Source organism: Cervus elaphus, chromosome 20 (genome assembly GCF_910594005.1).
Source record: "Cervus elaphus chromosome 20, mCerEla1.1, whole genome shotgun sequence".
Lineage (NCBI taxonomy): Eukaryota > Metazoa > Chordata > Mammalia > Artiodactyla > Cervidae > Cervus > Cervus elaphus.
This window is the reverse complement of record NC_057834.1, coordinates 25,472,798-25,500,565: the sequence shown is the minus strand read 5'-3', so window position 1 is coordinate 25,500,565 and position 27,768 is coordinate 25,472,798. Positions and strand designations below refer to the sequence as shown.

The window sequence follows — 27,768 nt, the reverse complement described above, 5'->3', positions numbered from 1 at the left end:
AAACAGTACCAAATACAGAAAAAGCACCTAAAGATGGAAGGAGACAGCTCTGATACCCTAGCTGTTAGTGGCAAACCACGTTCATGTGTTTCCATGGACATAACACCTTACGTTTTCCAAAAATATAGTTTATTTGGTTCTATGTCTGACTCTTTAAACTTCAAAAGCCAATTTAAAATTTAAGGGGTAATTTTCTTTTTAATTCCTGGGCACAGATCAATTTCCTAGAAGGCAAAAAACAAGGTAGAGAGTCACTAAGCTACACCAATGTGCATGATTGGGAATCCAACGAAAGCCACAACGTGCTATGTTTGAGCGATTTAAAATAACCTCTCCTCATGGCAGAAGATAGCGTTTCATCATAGATGCAGGTTGTGCTCACTCCTTCAGAAACATACACACATCACCTTCTTAGTGAGACTCCGCTTTGTTACAATTTAGAAATCTGAACTTAATCCCAGAGAATATAAATTCCTGGAATATGAATTTGAAGACAGGGTACAAACAGCAGTTGAGTGGAATCTGCCTGCAACAATCCTTTATTTTTTTTTTCCTTTAAGGTTACAGAAAATCTGCACATAGACAAGGCAATTAATTCTCAAAATAAAAATGCCCCCCTCCAAATAGCCAGTCAGATTTCACAGTGAGTATATGTTATAACACATTCTATTCCACAGGTGTACACTCTTTTGAGTCTGCAGGGCGAGGATCAATTCTCTCTGGAAACATTAGCTTCTCACAAACTGCCTCCTTTATCGGTAAATACTGTGATATTTCATTAGGTTCCGTGAAGAGGGAAGGTGAAACATGCTAGGAAATACATAAATCATATTAGCATATATAAAGTCACTACATTGATAATTTTGGAAATGCTTTGGCTCAAGCATTCCTAAAGCATGAGAATTTTAAAATGAGGTACAGTATATGTATATAAGGAACATCATTAGGTACTCCTAATAATATCTCTTGTTACTGACTCATTTAGCTCTGTTACTACAGGGTTTCCTCAAAAATCACAGGGAGATGTCATTTATAATGCACCATGAAATGTTCTAAGAATTTAATACATCTTACTCCAAGTCCCTTTTCCTGTTACTTTTGTACCCTGAGAGCACCAGTCTTCAGTTAGATGCCAATATGTAGTCTACAATAGACTCTAAGTAACTTTTCTAACTCATACATATTCTATTTGGTTGCCCAAAAGGTTTGTTCAGATCTTTCCATAACATCTTAACATCAAAACCCAAACAAACATTCTGGCCAACCCAATACATACAGATAGAAATAAGCACTAAGGGTGAATTTAAAAATGTCAATTTAGCAGGAAGGTATCACGTTTTAAACAAGCCATTATTAACTCCTGTAGACTTGCAGAAGCCCTTTACAAGTTCCAGGGGAGCAAAAAAAAGAAGAGGGTATTATGCCCCCCAAAATAAGTAGTAGAAGGAACATCCTATTGCAGCTCCACCACCAACCAGTGGTAAGAGCTGGAGTAAGTCACACCTCTGGCTCTCAGTTTTCCCAGAATACAAGTGGAAACTGGGTTGGATGATGACTAAGATACCTAACAACTCTAACTATAATTGAGGTAAGTACCAGAAAAAATATATACTTCAGCAGAATTTACCTACCTATTAGGTTAATGAATGGATTTAGGGATACAGGTTTGGTGGATGGGTGGGACATGGAAGGATACCACACCTAAAATAAAATATTAAAACTTAACTTTTAAAAATTTATATTTAAATACTGTACCATTAAATTAGCAATTTTGCTCTCTCGTGATGTATATTCTCGTAACATGTAGGTCTTGTCAGCCTATATTTAAAAATAAAAAAATCACAATAAATTTATTTATATTGATTTACAAAATCTTTCCTATTAAATAGAATCGCCTGCATTTTAGAACAGGTTGTGAAAGTAGCATTAAGTCTGGCGAGACCAGCTAATTCTACAGTTAAGATAACTAATTCAAGAATTCTGAATTAATTCCAATCTGTATAAATTACAGTAATATCAGATACACATATGTAAACATATTTAATAATTATCATGTAAGGGAAACACAAGCAAAGGTTTTACTCTGAAAGAAAATGTATATATTTGTAATGAGATATGTTAGAGATTTAAATATCATTTCAAGTTTGGAACCACACCTTTTCCTTAAGCTATACTAGCATCTACCTACATAACTGTGGCTACCCTTATATTCAAAAAAAAGAAGAAAGCTTAAACAAGTTTTATTCTTTCCTATTTCTAAAAATTTGTTAAATTGCTTATTTATAGTCACTTTTTCAATACTTCAATTTTCCCATTTAAGATTTTTTAAAGGGAGGTTTTAGAAAGCAATTTATTATAATTTGGTTTCTGGTAAACATTATTTAATAAGAGAAAAAAATCACAAGATTACATTCCCTTAAAGTTTCAATCTTCTATATCAACAAAAAGATTGATGCTCATTGTAAAAAAATCAAATAATATAAACATAAGAGTATAAATCATCAACAATCACAAATTCTACAGATAACACTATCCTCAACATTTAGAAATCTCTACAGAAAATCTTATATTCATACTTGCACCTTAAAAGTCAATATTAACTTGTACATCTCTTCAAATCAACCACTAATTTTAATGGTTGAATATTTTCTACGATATGAATTGTAAAAAGTTAAAAATAGAAACCTCAATTAAACACAGTTTGGAGACTAACACGGGGGGCTCTCACATCCTGCAACCATAGCAAAGCCCAACAAAAAAGACAGACTCCTCTGAGTTTCTGGCAAGGAATCAGCCAATGGAAGGTCATGGACTCTCAGTTTCCTATAGCCATCCCACCTTCCTTTTCCAGTCTACAGAAGTATTCTCCTTCCCTTGCCAGGCAGGGGCTTGCACATGGCTCACCATGGTTACAGATCCCAAACTGCAATTTTCAGCTGATCCTGAATAAATCCAATTTTGCTGGAGAAATATCTGGCAGTCTATTTGTAGCAGATTAACAGGATATAAATGGCCATTTAATCAATATTCATTCAATGGTTATTAAAGCACTTTCCTTCTTTCCTTTGGGGCTTCCCTGGTAGCTCAGATGGTAAAGCGTCTGACTACAATGCAGGAGACCTGGGTTCGATCCCTGGGTTGGGAAGATCCCCTGGAGAAGGAAATGGCAACCCACTCCAGTATTCTTGCCTGGAAAATCCTTGAACTGTTACAAACAATAGCATTTCCATGAATACATACATATACACACACACACACACACACATATATATATACACACACACAGACACAACTCTATACATCTGCCTAATTGAAATTTGTGGGTTACTGAATATAAGAATCTTTTTGAGGATAAACCCTGAAAAGAAATCAACATTTCTGAGCTAAAGTGCAAGCATTTCTAAAAATGCAAATTTCATTTTTTTCTGAGGCAGTAAAATATAGCCTATTTTTAGTACTTTGCTATCACTTTTGAAAAGAAAAAGATCCAGGAACTTTCCTGGTGATCCAGTGGTTAAGATTCCAAGCTTCTACCACTGAAGGTAGCCGGGGTGGGGGTTTCAATCCTTGGTTGGGGAGCTATCCAAGAGGCCACACATTGTGGCCATAAAAAAAGGAAAATACCAATTCAATTCTATCTTACTGAGTTCAAATCCCAGTTCTGCCACCTGTTAATTGTATGCAAAAAAGTGAAAGTGAAAGTCACATCCGACTCTTTGCAACTGTACAGTCCAAGGAATTCTCCAGGTCAGAATAGTGGAGTAGGTAGCCGTTCCCTTCTCCAGGGGATCTTCCCAACCCAGGGATTGAATCCAGGTCTCCCGCATTGCAGGCAGATTCTTTACCAGCTGAGCCACAAGGGAAGCCCAAGTATACTGGAGTGGGTAGCCTATCCCTTCTCCAGCAGATCTTCTCAACCCACAAATCGAACTGGGTTCTCTGCATTGGATGTGGATTCTTTATCAACTGAGCTATCAGAGAAGCCCTATTGATTGTATAACTTAGGCAATTTACTTAATTTCTCTTTGCCTTAGTTGCCTCAGCTATAAAGCAGAGATAATCATAATATTTATTTTATAGGATTATCAGGAAAGTTAACTATTACTACAATTACTGTGACTGATACTGGTGGGGTCTTCTCTCATTTGTCATTCTGGTGGTCTCTTATTTATCATTCTGTATGATCACAAATCTGATGTCAAAAATTCATTTAAAAAGGATAGGCTGAAAAAAAAAATAAAATAAAAAAAAATAAAAAAGGATAGGCTGCTATAAGCTACTAGAAGAGTTTTTATGACTCAATTAAGCCTCCCTATACTTTCTTCACTTATTTTTTAAGAATCTTGTAGGTTAACAATTCCTTGAAATAGAACATAGAACTTCCAAGCATTAAAACAACTATTAAAATGATGGGATGATACAAATTTCTGGAGGCTATGTGATTGATATTTCTAATATTAGGACATCACATAAATAACACATACTATTAAAAAAAAGTAAGAGTTAAGGGATAGTTTTCTGAAACAGATTAAACAGAGTAAACACAATTTTTTTAAAAAAGCATTAGGCTCCCCTTAATGGAAATGCCTTTTAGAAAAACATTTTCAGCTACTAGAACTTTTGGAAAAGAAGATGTAATGTTTTGATAACTGTGCAGTCAACAGTGAATGTGAAACACTCAATCTTAAAGGTTAGATGGATAACCATATAACATAAAGCACTGTTGAATTTCAAACTGTCAGACCGACAACGTAACATGAACAAGCCAAATATTAACTAGTATATTCTCTAAATAAGAAGAGATACCTCATGGTAAAGTCTTGTGTCATTCATTCTAATAAGCACCCCATCAATTCTCAAGAAAAATCGCAACAGCAAGAAAAAGCTAGAAGGCATTACTCTCTGGAAAAGAAAAAAAGTATATCAATATTTTAATGAAAATTAAATATTTTATTAATTTGCTAAAAGAAAAAAAATTTTAAGGCATAAAATCTCTCAACTAGAGGTCTTTGCCCTAGTTCCAACCAAAACTGAAAACCTGTTTATATTATGTAACATAACACAAACAGCTTCCTGTAATAGAAAAATATTTTTTCTATGTCAAAAGATAATGAGGTTAAAGACTTAAAACATACCTATATAATATGAAAATTATAATGTTCACTATTAAAAAAATGACACTTATAGTAAATGTCAATATCAGTAATATAAAAATGAGAAAACAACCTAGTTCTTTGTTGCTACTCGTCTTTCATTAACTTTATGTAAAGACAAGAGGCCTTTAATGGTATGGTTTAATTCAACACAACCAAGTAAGTATTTACTATTTTATACTGCCAAGGTCTGATTTATGAGATCATTATAACATGTTCTTAACATCTCTGACCTGTGTCACATCTACACATTTCTGTTTTCCAAGTATTACCACTGAAGAAAGTCAGAATAAGTGGAGTGTGGGTCCTGGTGTCAGGAAGGGAGGGGATGGATAGGGTGTGGGGTCTTCAGGTCTTTAAACCTCATAGGAATGCTGTCAGAAACAAGGTTACCTTTGTTTCTCCCCTTCAACCTACAACCTGCAAAACATCCACAACTGAACAAAAGTATACCTGTGCCCAACTTAATCAGTCAATGGAGAATTCCACACATCTATACATCTATTGGTGGGTGTACTGGAACATATGGAGGGGCAGAACCAAAGGAACAGTGGAGTCCGTACCTGCAATCCCAGCCTTATGTCTGCGATAGCTGAGCCCACAGCCTCAGAAACCCCAGCAGCAGGGGGAGCGGCACACATGACTTTGGTGTCCTGAATGTGGGAGCACCTGTGGGCATGGGTGCCTGGGAAGCAGTAGCAGCAGGGCCTAGGACTCTATGCCTCCAGCGGCTGACGTACCCAAAGACCTGCCCCCAGTCTGCAACGGCAGAGCCCAAGACGCTCACAGCACCCAACATGGTGGAGGTGACTGCACAACCCTGCTCCCCTCCAATCGTCATCCTCCTCCAGAGCAGAGCCGATGTCTCGGGGATCCCAGACACGAGGGAGAGCCCACCATGCCCACGACACAGCAGCTCCAACAGAAGCAAAGCAGTAGCTAACCCAGAGGCACAAGAAGAGCCAAAGAAGGCACAGCGCCATGCCTCTTACCACGTGTGGAGAGCGCCAGTTCTCAAACACGACCAGAAGCAGCACAGCCAAGAGAAACCAGAGCCTGTGTTACAGTGCCGCCTGAAAGCGAAAGTGAAGGCGCTCAGTCTGTCCCATTCTGCGACCCCGTGGACTGCAGCCCACCAGGCTCCTCTGTCCGTGGGATTTTCCAGGCAAGAGGACTCGAGTGGGGTGCCATTTCCTTCTCCAGGGGATCTTCCCAACCCAGGGACTGAACCCGGGTCTCCTGCATTACAGGCAGATTCCTTACCATCTGAGCCACCAGGCAAGTCAAGAGGGAGGGAAGTCAATAGTGCCACCTACCAGAAAACAAAAGAAGGCGCTCTCACTTTTAACTTGTTATTTAAAGACACCAGCAGAGGAGCACTTCATCAAGCACCATGAAGAACCACAGTAATTATACACCACAAGAAGAAAATGACAAATCTCCAGAAACCAAACTAAAAGTCACAGAATATTTCAATCTAACTGGTAGAGAATTCAAAGTAGCTATTGTGAAGAAACTTAATGAGATTTAAGAAAACTCAGAGGAGGGAGCTTTAACATGGCTGAGGAACAGGACAGGGAAATGAACTTCTCCCCCACAAATATATCAAAAAAATCATCTGCACGTGGAACAATTCCCACAGAATATCTTCTGAATGCGGACAGAGGACCCCAGACTTTCAGAAAGGCAAACCAATCTCCTCAGAATAAGGTAGGGCAAAAGATAAAAACAAAAAGGGAGACAAAGGAGTTCCGGGCGGGGACCTGAGCCCCTGGGGGGCTCCCGGGGAGGGAGTTATGAAGGAGGAAAAGTTTCTGCACACTAGGACACCGCCTCACAGGCGGGGTCAGGGGGAAGATTCAGAACCTCAGAGGGGAACACAGCAAGCCAGGTGCTCTGAAGGCAAACTGGAGAAAATTCACCACAGAGACTGCACTGGTTGGCACTTCCTAGCCAAGAAGCAGCTCACACTCGCGTCTCCCCACAGTTGAGTAGGGGCTGGGCACAGAGGCTCAGCCCTTGGGGATTGGTCCTCAGGGAAAGGATCAGGGTTGACTGCGGTGAGGATACTCTGGGGGCGCTAACAAGACACTGCAGAGGCAGACCTGGGAAAATGCCAGAGAAGCAAAAGATCATTCCCATGGGAAGACTCTAATGCTTCACTCTAGTTCTGCACGCTTACAGAAAAAAAGGACACAACCCTAGTGAATACCAAATGGGGGCAAGATGGCAGTGGTCTATGGCCCCAGAGGCAGAGAGGCAGGTGCAAATACCAGAGGTGGAAGGTAGAGGGCCACTAAGGTCCCGAACCCAGAGATTGCATCTACCGCCAAGTTGTGAGTGGCTAAGGGTTGCTACCCACGTCTTCCTGGGAGCCTGAGCAGCACGACTCTGCCAAGCACCAGGACCAACTCCCCTGGGGAAGTGCACAACTTGCCTCAGACTGGGGACCTCCCGCAGGGACCAAGCAAGGACCAGCTGTGGCGAGCACTCCTCACACACCCTAACAACATCTGCCTTACCCCTCCCCCATCCCGGCACAACTGAGCAAGTGAGCCCTAATAAGCTCCTATTTTCACCCCCTCATGTCTAGGTGAAGGACACAGAAGAGAGACTTACAAGCAGTTTTTGTTCAGTCGCTAAGTCGTGTCCTACTCTTTGCAGCCCCATGGTCTGCAGCATGCCAGGCTTCCCTGTCCTTCACTGTCTCCCAGAATTTGCTCAAACTCACGTGCATTGATTCAGTGATGCCATCCAACCATTTCATTCTCTGTGGCCCCCTTCTCCTCCTGTCCTCAATCCTTCTTAGCATCAGGGTCTTTTCCAATGAGTCAGCTCTTCACATCAGGTGGTCAAAATCTTGGAGCTTCAGCTTCAGCATGAGCCCTTCCAAGGGATATTCAGGGTTGATTTTCTTTAGGATTGGCTGGTTTGATCTCCTTGCTGTCCAAGGGATTCTCAAGAGTGTTCTCCAGTACCACAGTTTGAAAGCATCAATTCTTTGGCACTCAGCCTTCTTTATGGTCCAATTCTCACATCTGTACATGGCTGCTGGAAAAATCATACCTTTGACTATACTTAATATGCTGTCTAGGTTTGTCATAGCTTTTCTTTCAAGGAGCAAGCATCTTTTAATTTCATGGCTGCAGTCACTGTCCACAGTGATTTTGGAGCCAAGGAAATAAAGTCTGTTACTGTTTCCATTTTTTGCCCACCTATTTCCCATGAAGTGATGAGACCGAATGCCATGATCTCAGTTTTTTGAATGTTGAGTGTTAAGCCAGCTTTTTCACTCTCCTCTTTCACCTTCATCAAGAGGTTCTTTAGTTCCTCTTTACTTTCTGCCTTTGGGATAGTATCATCTGTATATCTACGGTTGTTGATATTTCTCCTGGCAACCTTGATTCTAATTTGTGATTCATCTAGCCCAGCATTTCACATGATATACTCTGCATATAAGTTAAATAGGCAGGGTGACAATACATAGCCTTGACATACTATTTTCCCAATTTTGAACCAGTCCATTGTTTCATGTTCCAGTTCTAACTGTTGCTTCTTTTCCTGCATAAAGGTTTCTCAGGAGGTAGGTAAGGTGGTCCAGCAATCCCATCTCTTTCAGAATTTTCCAGTTTGTTATGATCCACAAGGTCAAAGGTTTTTTGCATAGTCAATGAAACAGAAGTAGATGTTTTTCTGGGATTCCCTTGCTTTCTCTATGATCCAGTGGATGTTGGCAATTTGATCTGTGGTCCCTCTGCCTTTTCTAAATCCAACTTTTACATATGGAAATTCTCAGTTCATGTACTGTTGAAGCCTAGTTTGAAGGATTTTGAGCATGACCTTGCTAGTATGTGAAATGAGCTCAATTGTACACTAGCTGGAACATTCTTTGGCATTGCCCTTCTTTGGGATCAGAATGAAAACTGACCTCTTCCAGAGGTAAGGCACCTTATAAGGAGAGGTGGGCTCCAAACCAAAGCAGAATGCCAGTGGCTGTGTAAGCAAAGCAAAGAAGGAGAAACTGCCCTGGAAGTGGCAGGTGCAATGGTTTACATTTCCACTCTAAGCCTGAGGCCGTAAGCTTTAGAGGTAACTGTAGATTTTGAGAACAAGTACAAACTGGAGCAACGGAAGATGCCCACAACAGGTCAAGATCTTTCTAGAAATACTGGAGGCCTTTCTGGGTAGGCAAATCGACTGGAGCAGGACAAAGGAAGAATCATTTGGACATTTCTCTCACTATCACTCTCTCTCTCTCTCTCTCTATATATATATATATATATATTTGTTTTTTCCCCTTTTAAAAAATTATTTTCTCATATTGTCCTAATATGGTTATTTATTAATCCTTTAGTTTTTATTTTTATAACCTACTTTTTCCATTAAAAAACTCTATTTTTTAAATAAATTCCATGTTTCTGATTTTTGCTTTTTGACTTTTTGTTTTTAATTTTGTATCTTTAAGAGTCTAATTTTTAGTATCTATTTTCACTGAGGGGTTTGATCACTAGCTTGATTGCTGTCTTTCGACTCCTCTTCACAGCCTTTTCTTCATTTTCCTCCCCCTTTTTCCTATGTCAGTGTGCCAATCTCTTTGGGTGTTCTTGGCTTTTGAGAGCTGGTTCACCATTAGTCTAGGCATTTTGTCTTCTGTGCTATGTGGACTGTGAAATCTTGATGCTGTTGTAAGGAGTCGGACCTGAACCCCAGATGCAGGAGGCTTGACTCCCAGGACTTTGGATCACCAAAACTCCTGACCCCATGGACATTAATAGGTGAGAGCCCTCCCAAAGGCCTCCATCTCAACACTAAGACCAAGCCCCACCTAAAACTCAGCAAGTTCCACTGCTGGACACCCCATGCCAATCCTTCAGCAAAAGAGAGGCACAACCCTGGCACATTAGCAGACAGGCTGCCCAAAGCCATACTGATCCCATAAACACCCTAAAACACACCACTGAACACTGCATTAAAGAAAAAAGAATAAAAAAGAAATGAGGATAGTCTCTGAGACTTCTGGGACAACATTTAGCATCCCAATACTCAAATCATAGGGGTCCCAGAAGAAGATAAAAGGAAAGGGCAAGAGAAAATATTTAAGGGTATTTTAATTGAAAACTTCCCTAAAATGGGAAAAGATACAGCCACCCAAGTCCAGGAAACCCAGAGAGTTCGATACAGGATAAGTGAAAGAGAAAGTGAAGTCGTGTCCTACTCTTTGCAACCCCATGGACTGTAGCCTACCAGGCTCCTCCATCCAGGAGGCAGTACTCTGCCTCTTTCCAGGCAAGAGTACTGGAGTGGGTTGCCATTTCCTTCTCCACCATACAGGATAAACCCAAGGAGAAACATGCCAAGACCCATATTAATCAAACATGTAAATGGGCTAAGTGTTCTAGCCAAAGGACAACAGATTGGCTGAATGGATACAAAAATAAGACCACTATATATGCTATCTACAAGAGACCCACCTCAGACCAGATTGAAAGTGACGGGCTGGAAAAAGATATTCCATGAAAACAGAAATCAAAAGATAGCAGGAGTAGCAATAAAAATAGACTTTAAAATAAAGACTGTTACAAGAGACAAAGAAGGACACTACATAATAATCAAGGGATCAATCCAAGGAGAAAATGTAACAATTACAAATATATATGCACATAGGAGCACCTAAATATATAAGGCAGATGCTAACAACTATTAAAGGGGAAATCAACAGTAACACAGTAATAGTGGGGGGCTTTAATACTCCTCTCACACCAATGAACAGATCATACAAGCAGAAAATAGGGAAAAACAAGCTTTAAACAATATATTGGACCAGTTGGACCTAACTGGTATCTACAGGGCATTTCATCCAAAAACAATAGAACAATTTCACTTTTTCCTCAAGTGCACATGGAACATTCTCCAAGATGGAACACATCTTGGGCTGTAAATCAAGCCTTGGTAAAAAAAAAAAAAAAAAAAAAAAACTGGAATTGAGAGAGTTAATTCTTTGGTAGGTTGATAAGGAGTCTGGGGCTCCTAAGGAGGAGGAAGGGGTCCAGGGCCCTCAAGGAGGAGAAAGTTTTTCTTTTCTACACTGCTTTGTCTTAGTCACATAAGACTTTTTATCTTAAACTCTTGTTACGACAATCTTTAAGACTAACTTTGTTTAAGCCCAGATCTAGACAAAACAACTCATCTTGGTCAAGGGTATGTTTTTCCTTAAACTCTGTAGTAATGATTATATAACAACAATGTATCTTGCTCCAGGACACCTCTCCTTCTTATCAAGAACCTTCTGACTAATCTTGTTATCTTAAGACCTAGTTGTGGGAGTGGGTCTACCTCTAAGCTTGTTAATTTAAGGTTTATGCTGTGGAAGTGAGTCTGGTACAAGTGTGTAAGGCCTTGATAAGCATAGTGAGTGGGGCACTCTCCACCCCCTCCTGATGTCTGTGTCAGAAGCTTTCTCTGTCCTTTCTCACTGTAATAAAGCTTCTGCCAACAAAAGCTCTGAGTGATCAAGCTTGGTCCTTGGTTCCAAAGCTAAATCTTATTCAGAGACCAGGGATCCAACACCGTTCACCATAAGCTATCAAAATCATCTCAAGCATTTTTTTCTGACCACAACACTGTAAGACTATCAACTACAGAAAAAAAAAAACTAGAAAAAGCATAAACACATGGAGGCTAAACAATATGCTTTTGAATAACCAACAGATCACTGAAGAAATAAAAAAGAAAATCATAATAGGCCTAGAAACAAATGATATTGAAAACATGACAACTCAAAACCTATGGGATGGAGTAAAAGCAGTGCTAAGAGGGAAGTTTATAGCAATACAAGCCTATCTCAAGAAACAAGAGACATCAAACAACCTACCTAACTTTACACCTAAAGCAACTAGAAAAAGGAGAATTTAAAAAAACCCAGTTAGTAGAAGGAAAGAAATCATAAAGATCAGAGAAATAAATCAAAAAGAAATGAAGGAGACGATATCAAAGATCAATAAGACTAAAAGATGGTTCTTTGAGAAGATAATTAAAATTGACAAATGGTTAGCCGGACTCATCAAGAAAAACAGAAAGAAGACTCAAATCATTAAAATTAGAAATGAAAAAGGTAAAATTACAACACACAACACAGAAATACAAAAGGATCATAAAAGACTACTACCAGCATCTATATGTTGATATAATGGGCAACCTAGAAGAAATGGATAAATTTCTCAAGTTCAGTTCGTTTGCTCAATCCTGTCCAACTCTTTGTGACCCCATAGATTGTAGCACACTAGGCTTCCATGCCCATCACCAACTCCTGGAGCTTGCTCAAATTCATGTCCATCGAGTCAGTGATGCCATCCAACCATTTCATCCTCTGTTGTCCCCTTCTCCTCCTGCCTTCAATCTTTTCCAGCATTAGGGCCTTTCTAGTGACTGAGTTCTTTGCATCAGGTGGCCAAGTATTGGAGTTTCAGCTTCGCATCAGTCCTTCCAATGAATATTCAGGACTGATTTCATTCAGGATCAACTGGTTGGATCTCCTTGCAGTCCAAGGGGCTCTCAAGAGTCTTCTCCAACACCACAGTTCAAAAACATCAATTTTTTGGCACTCAGCTTTCTTTACAGTCCAACTGTCACATCCAAATATGACTACTGGAAAATCCATAGCTTTGACTAGATGGACCTCTGTTGGCAAAGAAATACATCTGATTTTTAATATGCTGTCTATGTGGGTCGTAACTTTTCTTCCAAGGAGCAAGCATCTTTTAATTTCATGGTTGCAGTCACCATCTGCACCAATTTTGGAGCCCCCCAAAATAAAATCTGTCCCTGTTTTCATTGTTCCCCCATCTATTTCCCATGAAGTGATGGGACTGGATGCCATGATCTCATTTTTTTTGAATGCTGAGTTTTAAGCCAGCTTGTTCACCCCCCTCTTTCACTTTCATCAAGAGGCTCTTTAGTTCTTCACTTTCTGCCATAAGGGTGGTGTCATCTGCAAATCTGAGGTTATTGACATTTCTCCCAGCAATCTTGATTCCAGCTTGTGCTTCATTCAGCCCGGCATTTCACATGATGTACTCTGCATATAAGTTAAATAAGCAGGGTGACAATATACAGCCTTGATGTACTCCTTTCCCAATTTGGAACCAAAGAATATAATCAATCTGATTTTGGTACTGACCATTTGGTGATGTCCATGTGGAGAGTCATCATCTCGTGTATTGTTGGAAGAGGGTATTAGCTATAACCAGTGTGTTCTCTTGGCAAAATTCTGTTAGCCTTTGCCCTGCTTCATTTGGTACTCCAAGGCCAAACTTGCCAGTTACTCAAGGTATCTCTTGACTTCCTACTTTTGCATTCCAGTCCCCTATGACAAAAAGGACATCTTTTTTTGGTGTTACTTCTAGAAGATCTTCAAAGAACCATTCAACTTCAGCTTCTTTGGCCTTAGTGGTTGGGGCACAGACTTGTATTACTGTGATATTGAATGGTTTGCCTTGGAAATGAACAGAGCTCATTCTGTCATTCTTGAGGTTGCACCCAAGTACTGCATTTTGGATAGTACAAACTCTTAGAAAAGTATATATAACCTTCCAAAACAGAACCAGAAAGAAATACAAAATAGGAACAAACCAATCACAAACATGGAAATTGAAATTCTAATAAAAAATCTTCCAACAAACAGAAGCTCAGGGCCAGATGGGTTGACAGGCGAATTCTACCAAAAGTTGAGAGACGAGCTAACACCTATTCTACTCAAACTCTTCCAGAAAACTGCAGAGAAAGGAAAACTCCCAAATTCATTCTATGAGGCCACCATCACTCTGATACCAAAACTAGACAAAGGTGCCGGAAAAAAAAAAAAAAAAAGAAAACTATCAGCCAGTATCACTGATGAACATAAATGCAAAAATTCTTAACAAAATTCTAGCAAACACAATCCAACAACATAATAGAAAGATCATACATCATAATCAAGTGGGCTTTATTCCAGGGATGGAAGGATTCTTCAATATTCTCAAATCAACCAATATGATACACCATATTAACAAACTGAAAGATAAAAACCATACAATTATATCAATAGAAGCAGAGAAATTCTTTGACAAAATTCAACACTCATTTATGATGAAAACTCTCCAGAAAATATGCACAGGGGGAACATAAGTCAACATAATAAAGGCCATATAAGACAAATCCATAGCAAATATTGTTCACAATGGTGAAAAATTGAAATCATTTCCTCTAAAATGAGGAACAAAACAAGGTTTTCCACTGTTGCCACCATTATTCAACAGAATTTTGGAAGTCCTAACCAAAGCAATCAGAGAAGAAAAATAAATAAAAGGAATCAAGATTGGAAAAGAAGCAAAACTCTCACTGTTTACATATGTCATGATTTTCTACATAGAAAACCCTAAAGATGCCACCAGAAAATCCAGAAAAACATCTACTTCTGCTTTATTGACTATACTAAAGACTTTGACTACATGGATCACAACAAACTGTGGAAAATGCTTAAAGAGATGGGAATACCAGACCACCTTAACTGCCTCATGAGAAACCTGTATGCAGGTCAAGAAGCAACAGTTAGAACTGGACATGGAACAATAGAGTGGTTCAAAATTGGGAAAGGAGTATGTCAAGGCTGTATACTGTCACCATGCTTATTTAACTTATATGCAGAGTACATCATGCTAAATGCCAGGCTGGATGAAGCTCAAGCTGGAGCAAGATTGCTGGGAGAAATATCAATAATCTCAGACATGCAGATAATACCACCCTAATGGCAGAAAGCGAAGAGGAACTAAAGAACCTCTTGTGAAGGTGAAAAAGGAAAAAGCTGGCTTAAAACTCAACATTCAAAAAACTAAAATCATGACATCTGGTCCCATCACATCATGGCAAATAGAGGGGCAAAAAATGGACACAGTGGCAGACTTTATCGTCTTCAGCTCCAAAATGACTACAGACAGTGACTGCAGCCATGAAACTAAAAGATGCTTGCTCCTTGAAAAAAAAAAAAAAAACCATGACAAACCTAGACAGTGTATTAAAAAGCAGATACATACTTTGCCTACAAAAGTCCATCTAGTCAAAGCTATAGCTTTTCCAGTATTCATGTACAGATGTGAGCTCTGGACCATAAAGAAGGCTGAGAGCCAAAGAATTGACACTTTCCAACTGTGGTGCTGGAGAAGTCTTGAGAGTTCCTTGGACTGCAAGGAGAGCAAAACAGTCAATTCTAAAGGAAATCAACCCTGAATCCTCACTGGAAGGACTGATGCTGAAGCTGAAGCTCCAATAATTTGGCCACCTGATGCAAAGAGCAAACTCACTATAAAAGATGCTGATGCTGGGAAAGATTGAGGGCAAGAGGAGGAGGGGGTGACAGAGGATGAGATAGTTGAATGTCATCACTGACTCAATGGACATGAGTTTTAGCAAACTCCAGGAGACAGTGAAGGACAAGGAAGTCTGGCATGCTGCAGTCCATGGGGTTGCAAAGAGTCAGACATGACTGAGCAACTGAACAACAACAAAAACCAGTGAATATAGTAGTCGTGGGATCAAAATTAAGACACAGAAATCTCTTGCACTCCAATGTACTAACAATGAAAAATCAGGAAGAGAAATTAAGGACACAATCCCATTTACCACTGTAACAAAAAGAATAAAATACTTAGGGATAAATTTACCTAAAGAGACAAAAGACCTATATTCAGAAAACTATAGGACACTGACGAAAGAAATTGAAGATGACACAAACAGATGGAATAATATACCACGTTCTTGGATTGGAATAATAAATAATATGAAGATGACTATACTACCAAATGCAATCTATAGATTCAACACAACCCCTATCAAACCACCAATGATATTTTTCACAGAACTAGAACAAACAATTTCACAATTTGTATGGAAAGACAAAAGGCCCCAAAAAGCCAAAGTAATCTTGAGAAAGAAGAATGAAGCTGGAGGAATAAACCTTCCTGACTTTAGACTATACTACAAAGCTACACTCATCAAGACCGTACGGAAGTGGCACAAAAATAGAAACATAGACCAATGGAACAAGATAGAAAGCCTGGAGATAAATCCACGCACCTATGAACACCTTATCTTTGACAAAGGAGGCAAAACATACAATAGAGAAAAGACAGTTTCTTCAATACATGGTGCCAGGAAAACTGGGAAGCTATGTGTAAAAGAATGAAATTAGAACACTTCCTAACACCAAAAACAAAAATAAACTCGAAATGGAATAAAGACCTAAATGTAGACCAGAAACTATAGAACTCTTAGAGGAAACCAGGCAGAACACTCTTAAAACATAAATCACAGAATGAACCTATATGACCCACCTCTCAGAGTAATGAAATAAAACAAAAATAAACAAATGGGACCTAATTAAACTTAAAAGCTTTTGCACAATGAAGGAAAACTATAAGTAAAGTGAAAATGCAACCCTCAGAATGGGAGAAAACAATAGCAGCTGAAACAACTGACAAAGAATTAATCTCCAAAAGGTCCAAGCAGTTCATGCAGCTCAATATCAGAAAAACAATCCACTCAAAAAGTGGGCAGAAGACCTAAATAGACATTTCTCCAAAGAAGACATAAAGATGGCTAATAAAGAGATGAAAAAATGCTCAACATCACTCATTCTTAGAGAAATGCAAATCAAAACTACCCAGAGGTATATCACCTCACACCAGTCAGAATGGTCATCATCAAAAAATCTACAAATAATAGATATTGGAGAGGATATGGAGAAAAGGGAACCCTCTTGCACTGTTAGTGGGAATGTAAATTAATACAGTCACTATGGAAGACAGTATGGAGTCTTATGTCCTAGTTTAAAAACTAGGACAAAAACCACCATATGAACCAGGAATCCCACTACTAGGAATATTCCCTGAGGAAATTGAAATTGAAAAAGACACATGTGCCCAAAAGCTCATTGCAATGCACTATTTACAATAGCTAGGATATAGAAGAAACCTAGATGTCCATTGACAGATGAATGGATAAAGAAGTTGTGGTATATATACACAATAGCATATTCCTCAGCCATAAAAAGAATGCATCTGAGTCAGTTCTAATGAGGTGGATGACTCCAGAGCTTATTATATACTGAGTGAAGTTAAGTCAGAAAGAAAAAGACAAATACCAGATATTAATGCATCTATATGGAATCTAGAAAGACAGTACTGATGATTCTATCTGCAGGGCAGCAAAGGAAATGCAGGCATTAGGGAGACGGTAGGAGGGAGGGAGAGGGTGAAAAGGTTTGAGAGAGTAGTTCTGAACATATATTACCATATGTAAAATAGACAGCCAGTGGAAATTTGCTGTATGGTGCAGAGAATCCAAAGCTGGTGCTCTGTGACAATCCACAAGGATGGGATAGAGGGGGAGGTGGGAAGGAGGTTTAAGAGGGAAGCAGACACGTGTATGCCTGTGGCTGATTCATCTTGATGGATGGCAGAAACCATCACTATACTGTAAAGTAATTATCCTCCAGATAAAAATAAAAGAAAACTTTAAAAAAAGAAAACTCAGAAAAGCAGTTTAATGTGCTCAGAAATTTTAAAAACTGAGAAGGAATACTTTACCAAAGAAACTGAAACTAAAAAAAAAAAAACCAAACCGAAATTCCAGAGCAGAAGCACTCAATAAATGAGATGAAGAATGCATTAGAAGACACTGGAAATAGAGAAGAGCATATGGGAAAGAGTATTAGTGAGCTCGATGGCAGATAGCTAGAAATGATACAAACAGAAGAGGAAAGAGAAATAAGACACTTTAAAACTAAGAAAATTCTACAAGAGCTATGCAACTTTTTTGGGAAGGGCAACATTAGCATGATGGGAATCATAAAAGAAAAAAACAGGCAGAAGGGAGCAGAGATTATTTAAAGAAATAACAACAGAGAACTTCTCAAACCTGGAGAAGGAGCTGCCATATAAGCCCATGAAGCTCAGAGAACACCTAATCTCTTCAACACAAAAGACCTTCCCCAAGACATAATATTAAAACTGTTGAAAGTCAATGACAGAGAAAAACTTTTAAAGATAGCCATGGAAAGAAAGGACAGTAACTACAAAGGATCCCCCATCAGGTTGTTAGCAGCTCTCCAAGCCGAGACCCCAGAAGCCAGGAGGGAGCAGAAGGATGCTCTCAAAGTACTGAAAGATTAAAAACTGCCAACCCAAAATACTCTATCCTACAAAGTTATCACTTAGATACAAAGAAGAAATACTTCCACAGACAAACAAATGATGAGGGAGTTCATCAACATCAGACTTGCCTTATAAGAGATGTTAAAAGGAACTCTTTTACTAGAAATAAAATGGGAAAAATACACAAAACTTTGAGCAAGATGATAAACAGATAGAATCATAAAATTGCAATTCTTTATCAGAATAGGTTTTTAAACATTTTATTCTAATATAAAGGCTAGAAAAAGTAAAGAAAGCAGGAAAATAACTATAGATATCTCAGTTTAGCAACAAAGTCACAACATAAAAGCAGATAATTATTTTTTAATAGTTTGAAATCAAAATATGCATAGAAACTAATGAAAATAAAAACACAACCCAAAACCTATTGGATTCAGTAAAAGCAGTGCTAAGGGGAAGGTTCATAGCAATACAAGCCTACCTCAAGAAACAGGAGAAAAATCAAATAAATAACCTAATTCTACACCTAAAGCAACTAGAAAAAGAAGAAATGAAGAACCACAGGGTTAGTAGAAGGAAAGAAATCATAAAAATTAGTGCAGAAATAAATGTAAAAGAAACAAAGGAGACCATAGCAAAAACCAACAAAGCTAAAAGCTGGTTCTTTGAGAATATAAATAAAATATACAAACCATTAGCCAGACTTATCAAGAAAAAAAGAGAGAAGAATCAAATCAACAAAATTAGAAATGAAAATGGAGAAATCACAACAGACAACACAGAAATACAAAGGATCATAAGAGACTACTATCAGCAACTATATGCCAATAAAATGGACAACTTGGAAGAAATGGACAAATTCTTAGAAAAGTGTAACTTTCCAAAACTGAACCAGGAAGAAAATCTTAACAGACCATCAAAACCACAGAAATTGAAACTGTAATCAGAAATTTTCCAGCAAGCAAAAGCCCAGGACCAGATGGCTTCACAGCTGAATTCTACCAAAAATTTAAAGAACTAACACCTATCTTACTCAAACGCTTCCAGAAAATTGCAGAGGAAGGTAAGCTTCCAAACTCATTCTATGAGGCCACCATCACCCTAATTCCAAAGCCAGACAAAGATGCCACAGAAAAAGAAAACTACAGGCCAATGTCACTGATGAACACAGATGCAAAAATCCTTAACAAAATTCTAGCAAACAGAATCCAACAACATATTAAAAAGATCATACATCATGACCAAATGGGCTTTATCCCAGGGATGCAAGGATTCTTCAATATTCACAAATCAATCAATGTGATACACCACATTAACAAATTGAAAGATAAAAACCATATGATTATCTCAGTTTATGCAGAGAAAGCCTTTGACAAAATTCAACATCCATTTATGATAATAACCCTCCAGAAAGCAGGAATAGAAGGAACATACCTCAACATAATAAAAGCTATATGCGATAAACCCACAGCAAACATTATCCTCAATGGTGAAAAACTGAAAGCATTTCTCCTAAAGTCAGGAACAAGACAAGGGTGCCCACTCTCACCACTGCTATTCAACATAGTTTTGGAAGTTTTAGCCACAGCAATCAGAGAAGAAAAAGAAACAAAAGGAATCCAGATTGGAAAAGAAGAAGTAAAACTCTCATTGTTTGCAGATGACATGATCCTCTACATAGAAAACCCTAAAGACTCCACCAGAGAATTACTAGAGCTAATCAATGAATATAGTAAAGTTGCAGGATATAAAATTAACACACAGAAATCCCTTGCATTTCTATACACTAACAATGAGAAAACAGAAAGAGAAATTAAGGAAATAATTCCATTCACCATTGCAACAAAAAGAATAAAATGCTTAGGAATAAAGCTATCTAAAGAAACAAAACACGTATATATAGAAAACTATAAAACACTGACGAAAGAAATCAAAGAGGACACAAATAGATGGAGAAAATACCATGTTCGTGGATTGGAAGAATCAATATCTTGAAAATAAGTATACCACCCAAAGCAAGCTATAGATTCAATGCAATCCCTATCAAGCTACCAACGGTATTTTTGAGAGAACTAGGACAAATAATTTCACAATTTGTATGGAAATACAAAAAACTCTAATAGCCAAAGCAATCTTGAGAAAGAAGAATAGAACTGGAGGAATCAATCTGCTTGACTTCAGGCTATACTACAAAGCCACAGTCATCAAGACAGTATGGTACTGGCACAAAGACAGAAATATAGATCAATGGAACAGAATAGAAAGCCCAGAGATAAATCCACGAACCTATGGACACCTGATCTTTGACAAAGGAGGCAAGGATATACAATGGAGAAAAGACATTCTCTTTAACAAGTGGTGGGGGGAAAACTGGTCAACCACTTGAAAAAGAATGAAACTAGAACACTTTCTAACACCATACACAAAAATAAACTCAAAATGGATTAAAGATCTAAATGTAAGACCAGAAACTATAAAACTCCTAGAGGAAAACATAGGCAAAACACTCTCTGACATAAACCACAGCAGGATCCTCTATAACCCACCTCCCAGAGTACTGGAAATAAAAGCAAAAATAAACAAATGGGACCGAATTAAACTTAAAAGGTTTTGCACAACAAAGGAAGCTATAAGCAAGGTGAAAGACAGCCTTCAGAATGGGAGAAATTAATAGCAAATGAAGCAACTGACAAAGAATTAATCTCAAAAATATACAAGCACCTCCTGCAGCTCAATTCCAGAAAAATAAGTGACCTAACCAAAACATGGACCAAAGAACCAAACAGACATTTCTCCAAAGAAGACATACAGATGGCTAACACACACATGAAAGATGTTCAACATCACGCATTATCAGAGAAATGCAAATCAAAACCACAATGAGGTTCCACCTCACGCTGGTCAGAATGGCTGCTATCCAAAAGCCTACAAACAATAAATGCTGGGCAGGGTACAGAGAAAAAGGAACCCTCTTACACTATTGGAGGGAATGCAAATTAGTATAGCTACTATGGAGAACAGTGTGGAGATTCCTTAAAAAACTGGAAATAGAACTGCCATACAACCTAGCAATCCCACTGCTGGGCATACACACTGAGGAAACCAGAATTGAAAGAGACACATGTGCCCCAATGTTTATTGCAGCACTGTTTACAATAGCTAGGACATGGAAGCAACCTAGATGTCCAGCAGATGAATGGATAAGAAAGTTGTGGTACATATACACAATAGAATATTACTCAGCTGTTAAAAAGAATGCATTTGAATCAGTTCTAATGAGGTGGATAAAACAGGAGCCTATTATACAGAGTGAAGTCAGTCAGAAAGGAAAACACCAATACAGTATATTAACACATATATATGGAATTTAGCACGATGGTAACAATGACCCTGTATGCGAGACACCAAAAGAGACACAGATGTAAAGAACAGACTTTTGGACTCTGTGGGAGACAGTGAGGGTGGGATGATTTGAGAGAATAGCACTGAAACATGTATATTACCATATGTGAAATAGATCGCCAGTCCAGGTTCAATGCATGAGACAGGGTGCTCAGGGCTGGTGCACTGGGATGGCCTTGAGGGATGGCAATGGGGAGGGAAGTGGGTGGGGGGTTCAGGATGGGGGACACATGTACACGCATGGCTGATTCATGTGAATGTAGGGCAAAAACCACCACAATACTGTAAAGTAATTAGCCTCCAAGTAAAATAAATAATTTTTTTTAAGTGGATAATTAGAGACAACAAAAACATGAAAAGGGAAGAGGAAAAGGACAGAACTTCTACAGATTAAAGAAGGTAAGATGTTATCAGTAGGAAAAACACTATTATCTCTATGAGAGGTTTTATACAAACTTCAGGGTAACCACACAGAGCAGAGATACAGAACAAAGAAAGAGGAAACTAAGAAAAATATCATAGGAAATCACCAGAACATAAAAGATACAGGGCAAGACTAAATCCTCATCTATCAATAATTATGTTGCTGTTGTTGTTTAGTTACTAAGTTTTGTCTGACTCTTTGTGACCCTATAGACTATTGCCCACCAGGCTCCTCTGTCCATGGGATTTCCCAAGCAAGAATACTGGAGTAAGTTGCCAATTCCTTCTCGAGGAGATCTTCCCAACCCAGGGATCAAACATGCATCTCCTGCATTGGCAGGTAGATTCCTTACTGCTGAGCATTATGCTAAGTGAAAAAAGTGAAAGTGTTAGCTGCTCAGTCATGTCCAACTCTTTGCGACCCCATGGAGTGTAGCCCGTCAGGGTTCTCTGTCCATGGAATTCTCTAGGCAAGAATACTGGAGTGGATAGACATTCCCTTCTCCAGGGGATCTTCCCAAACCAGGGATCAAACCCATGTCTCCTGTTTTGCAGGCAGATTCTTTACCATCTGAGCTACCAGGGAAGCCTAAGCAAAATAAGTCAGATGGAAAAAGACAAAAACTGTATGATTTCACTTATATGTATGATTAAAAAAACTAATAAACACACAAAACAAAATAAGTGAATAAACCAAACAAAGAAACACACAGATACAGAGAACAGAGTAGTAGTTATTAGACAGGAAAGGGTGGGGGGGAGGAATGGTTAAAGGAGGTCAACCGTATGGTGACAAATGAAAAGTAAATTTTTGGTGGTAAGCACATTGTAGGGTATGCAGAAGTAGAGATATAATATTTCTCCAAAGTAACGAAACCTGTATAATGTTGTAAATCCATGTTACTGCAATAAAAAATTAAAAAATGTTTAAAAGATTGACATGAATTGATACATGACAAATATATACTGAGTCATTATAGAATTTTGTCTAATCATCAAAGAAATGCAAATCAAAACCACAGTGAGATCCCACTTCACACCTGTCAGAATAACTATCATTAAAAAAGAACACAAATAACAAATGCTGGCAAGGATGTGGTAAAAAGAGAACCCTCAAGTACTGTTGCTGGGAATGTAAACTGGTGCAACTATTGTTGAAAAGAGTATGGAGGTTTCTCAAAAAATTAAAAATAGAACTACCATATGACCAAAAAATTCTACTCCTGGGTATATACCTGAAAAAAAAAAAAAAAACCACTAATTTGAAAACATACATGCACTCTAATCTTGACAGCAGCATTATTTAAAATTGCCAAGAATATGGATGCAATCTAAAGTGTCCTAAGATGAGTGGATAAAGAAGATATGGATATGATGGAATGCTACCCAGCCTTAAAAAAGAATGAAATTTTGCCATTTGAAGTAACAAGGATAGACTTGGAGGGCATTATGCTAAGTGAAATACATCAGACAGAGAAAAGGCAAATACTACATGATATCACTTACATGTGGAATTTTAAAAACACAACAAAGTAGCAAATATAACAAAAAGGAAGCAGACTCACTGACACAGAGAACAAACAAGTGGTTACCAGTGCGGAGAAGGAATGGAGGGGCAACACACGGGTAAGGTATCAAGAGATGCAAACTATTAGATATAAAGTAAGCAACAAGGATATGTCACACAACATGGGGATTATAACCAATATTTTATAATAACTATAAATGAAGCATAAGCTTTAAAAATTGTGAATCATTATATTGTATACCTGTATACTGTACATCAACTAGACCTCCAATAAAATTTTTTAAATAAAAAAGAGAATTGCATCTACTTTTGAACATGGAAGTTTTATAATACAGGATTATTTAAAAAAGAAAAAATATATTTGACCATTTACAAAACAAATACTGTTGTCTACTAAGTGTCAGGTTCTTATTATAATAGGCCTTGGAGGTATATAAATGAAGTACAATCTCAATTCTTAAGAAGTTTATCAAAGAGGAAAACAGACAAAATGATGTGGTAGCTGCTGTAACAGAGGTATGTACAAGGTTCAGTAAGTGCTCAAATAAAGAAGTAGGTAAGTCTGCTGGAGGAAGTCAGAGAAGAGCTGATCATGAAAAGAAAAGCTGGGGTGGGAAGGAGAATTCTAGAAAGAGGAAAGAGCACATACAATAAAAACAGAAGTACTGAAATACGAAATAGGTCCAGATAAGCACGGGGTAATGTTAATGAAAGAAACAACAAGCCTGGAGAGTCACCAGCGGCAGGCCAAGCTCTCCTGCCCTAGGACCTTTCAACATCCTATTCCCTGTCCTGGAGTTGTTCTCCTGGTTAATGCTTACTTGCCCTTCAAATCTCATAATAAATGTCAATGCCTCTCCCACTGTTCCATAATCACAGAGATTTTTCTTGTTATTGTCTCTCATAGTTCTCCATCACAAATGAGCAGATCTGTAACTATATTCATTTATGTGCTTACTTGCTTAAAGCCTATCTCTTCTCCACTTGACTGTAGGTTCTAAGACAGTGGGAATAACTGTTTCATTCATCACCATGTCTACTGCCTAAAAAAGTTGCTAGCACACAGCAGGTGCTAACTACTGACTGAATGAAATGGAGGCCAGAAGCTATTTGGTGGAGAAAAAGCTCTGAGTCAAACTGTATTCTGCAGATTAACAGCAGACTTTAAAAAGCAAGGCTTACAGGAATGAAGAGCTGAAGAAAGACCCTGACTTATGATAACTTGATATTACAATTGGTTGAGAAGTACATCACTACCTGGCAGAGTGCTGTTGGACTCATTTGCAACATTTTTTAAATTTCAAAATTATTAACAATCATCCAGGCACAACACATGAACCAAGCTGAAGTATCACTTCAGCATGGTACAATGGAGAATCTAAGGGATCCAAGTTCTATCTACAATTCTACAATTCAACTGTATATTTTAAGACAGTAGTCCTCTCCAATGGGACATCTGAAAATTCGAGGGTATTTTTCACTGTCACAAAAATGAGCTGCCAATACTAACATTTAGCAGTTAAAGACCAGACACATTAATGTTTGATAGTGCCCAGGCCAATCCTTTAAAACAAAGTCCAATTCTGCTTCCCACAAAACTGCCAAATATCTCACCTGGCATTCATGTAGGTGAAAAAAATCAACTTATAATTCATTATCTGAGCTTTGAACCTTATTCCATTTTATATTTTTTAAACATGAAATCACTCAATTTCCAAGGAAGGCAACTGCCTTGTAAATCAAGGGAATATCATCCTTGGATCTGACACTCCACTAAGAGTTGTCCACCATTGTGAAGAATTACATCACTGATGGGTGTTATCTGAGTCACCGACTGACCTCTGGCATTTCTGTCAGTCTGCACTTGCAGCTGTCATAGTCACAGTGACTCATACGCAAATGTACGTGTCTGACTACTTACGCGGTCATACTGTACATGTACACAGAGGAATACCCATCACTTCACTCTAAGTCAACTTCAAAGTTTCCTTTTTATCTTGCAAATAGGGCATTATGCTGATTTCCTAGAAAGAAGGTGGCTTATGAATTTCTTTCAGGATAGTTAAAGGTTAAAGTACTTGGTTTTTAAAAAAAAATGAAGCAATGGGTCTGATAAGGTTGAAAACCACCAAGTTACCAAACCACCCAAAGTCTTCTATTTCACCTACATAAACAGGGGATATAAAGAAACAGTCTCTTGGTACCTGTGTCTGTAAAATATAAAAATTCTATGGGACTACATGTCCAACAAAAGTTACCTCTGCACAGGCACTGTAGAATTCTTTGTACACAAAGGTGAAAGCTATGTCTCTGCCCACTATACTTGGACTCTAAATAAAACATGGAAGGACGGGCTTCCCTGGCAGTCCAGTGGTTAAGACTCCACACTTCCAATGCAGGGATGCAGGGGGTGTGGGTTTGATCCCTAGTGATGGAACTAACAAATGGCTCAGTGGTAAAGAATCTACCTGCCAATGCAGGAGATGCAAAAGACACAGGATCAATCCCTGGGTGGGGAATATCCCTTGGAGCAGGAAATGGCAACCCACTCCAGCATTCTTGCCTGGAAATTTCCATGGACAGAGAAGCCTGCAGGCTACAGTCCATGGAGTTGCAAAGAATGGAACATGACAGAGCATGCACATACAATGCAGGGAACTAGGATCCTACATGCTGCATGGCACAGCCAAAAAAAACAAACAAAAACAAGACATGGAGGCAGAAGGTACACAATGTTCACCCCTGACTCAAAATGGAATTAACCACTAGCTGTAAAAGCCATCACAGAACACTACAGCACTGCCAGTACTTGGTAGATTCTTGTTGTTGCTGTTCAGTCACTAAGTCACGTTCAACTCTTTGCGACCCACGGGGTCCTCGGGCACTCCTGGCTCCTCTGACCTCCACTTTCTCCCCGAGTTCACTTAAACTTTCGTCCATCAAGTTGATGAAGCTGTCTAATCATCTCATCCTCTGCTGCCCCTCTTCTTTTGCCTTCAATCTTTCCCAGCATCAGCATCTCTTTCAATGAGTCAGCCCTTTGGTAGATAGGAAACTAATTTTCTTTGAAAGCTAAAAACTAACAGCACAAAAAAAGAGCTTCTCTTGACAAAAAAGATCTCTGTGACAGCACAGTCCTACAAGCTGAAAGCCCCAACAAGGACAGTAGGTTAACACACAAAATTCTAAACTAGAAACAAACACTGCTGAGAGAAACTAATTTAGAAACACAAAAGAAGATGAATTTCCACATCTCCTAATTAGGTATAGGTAATACCAGCCACACAAAGCTATCAAAACGCATAATAAACTCAGTGAAACAAATCCAAAACATTTCAGGCCTCATGGTGCACAGACCTCTAAATTCACTCTTTGCCACTGGGGAAATGCACCACAAAGAAATTAAGATTTCTTTTTTAATAAAAATTATCCATGTTTAGAATTGAAAATTTAAGTGAAAACACCTTAAAACCTGAAACAGTTAAATAAATTAAGAGCAACCTAAAAGGCTCAATCCAACAACATCAAGATTCTAAAGTATGTTACTTTGTTTATATAAGTATCTTCCACATTTCTTTTCAGAATGTTTTATAGTTATTATGGAAACTGAAACAACAAACACTCATAACCAACTAGTTTCCTGATTCTAAAACAGTAACCATTTAGTAGTTTTTCAGGCAAGGTTAAAACACCAAACAAAAGCAATGAACTCTATTACCAATGATGCTAAGAACACTTTGAAAGTGAGATATCTGTGTGTTCCATACCCCCAGTCGAATGCTTAGCAGTAAGAAAAGACCTAAGATAGTCCTTAAAATATAGAAGTTCTTTGGAAAACTTTGAGAAACTGAAATAATCTGTGATGGTTCACATTTTATTTGAAAGATATTGGAAGTTCTTTGGAAGTTCTTTGGAAAACTTTGAGAAACTGAAAATAATCTGTGATGGTTCACATTTTATTTCAAAGATATTGGGGGAAATGTAGATATTAAGTCAGGAAAAACACTATGGAAAAAGGCCAATTAAACAACCTTCTTAAGTGAGCTGTAAGTGGAAAGAACCTAGCAAGGACTTTGTA

At 38.4% G+C, this 27,768-nt stretch overlaps 1 protein-coding gene across 3 annotated transcripts in view; it reads right to left on the bottom strand.

Annotated features, from left to right (window-relative positions):
• Window positions 1–511: 511 nt before the first annotated feature.
• Window positions 512–27,768, bottom strand: part of TIPRL (TOR signaling pathway regulator) — a 55,247-nt gene continuing 27,990 nt past the window's right edge. For 2 of the 3 annotated variants that reach the window (XM_043877005.1, XM_043877007.1), the window contains 3 exons: window positions 4,807–4,902; window positions 1,756–1,818; window positions 512–810 (listed from right to left, as the gene is read on the bottom strand). In XM_043877005.1, coding sequence (XP_043732940.1) covers window positions 667–810; window positions 1,756–1,818; window positions 4,807–4,902 — 303 coding nt within the window. In that variant the 3' untranslated portion in view covers window positions 512–666. The remainder of the gene's footprint in view (window positions 811–1,755; window positions 1,819–4,806; window positions 4,903–27,768) is intronic. The other variant, XM_043877006.1, reaches the window with a different exon arrangement.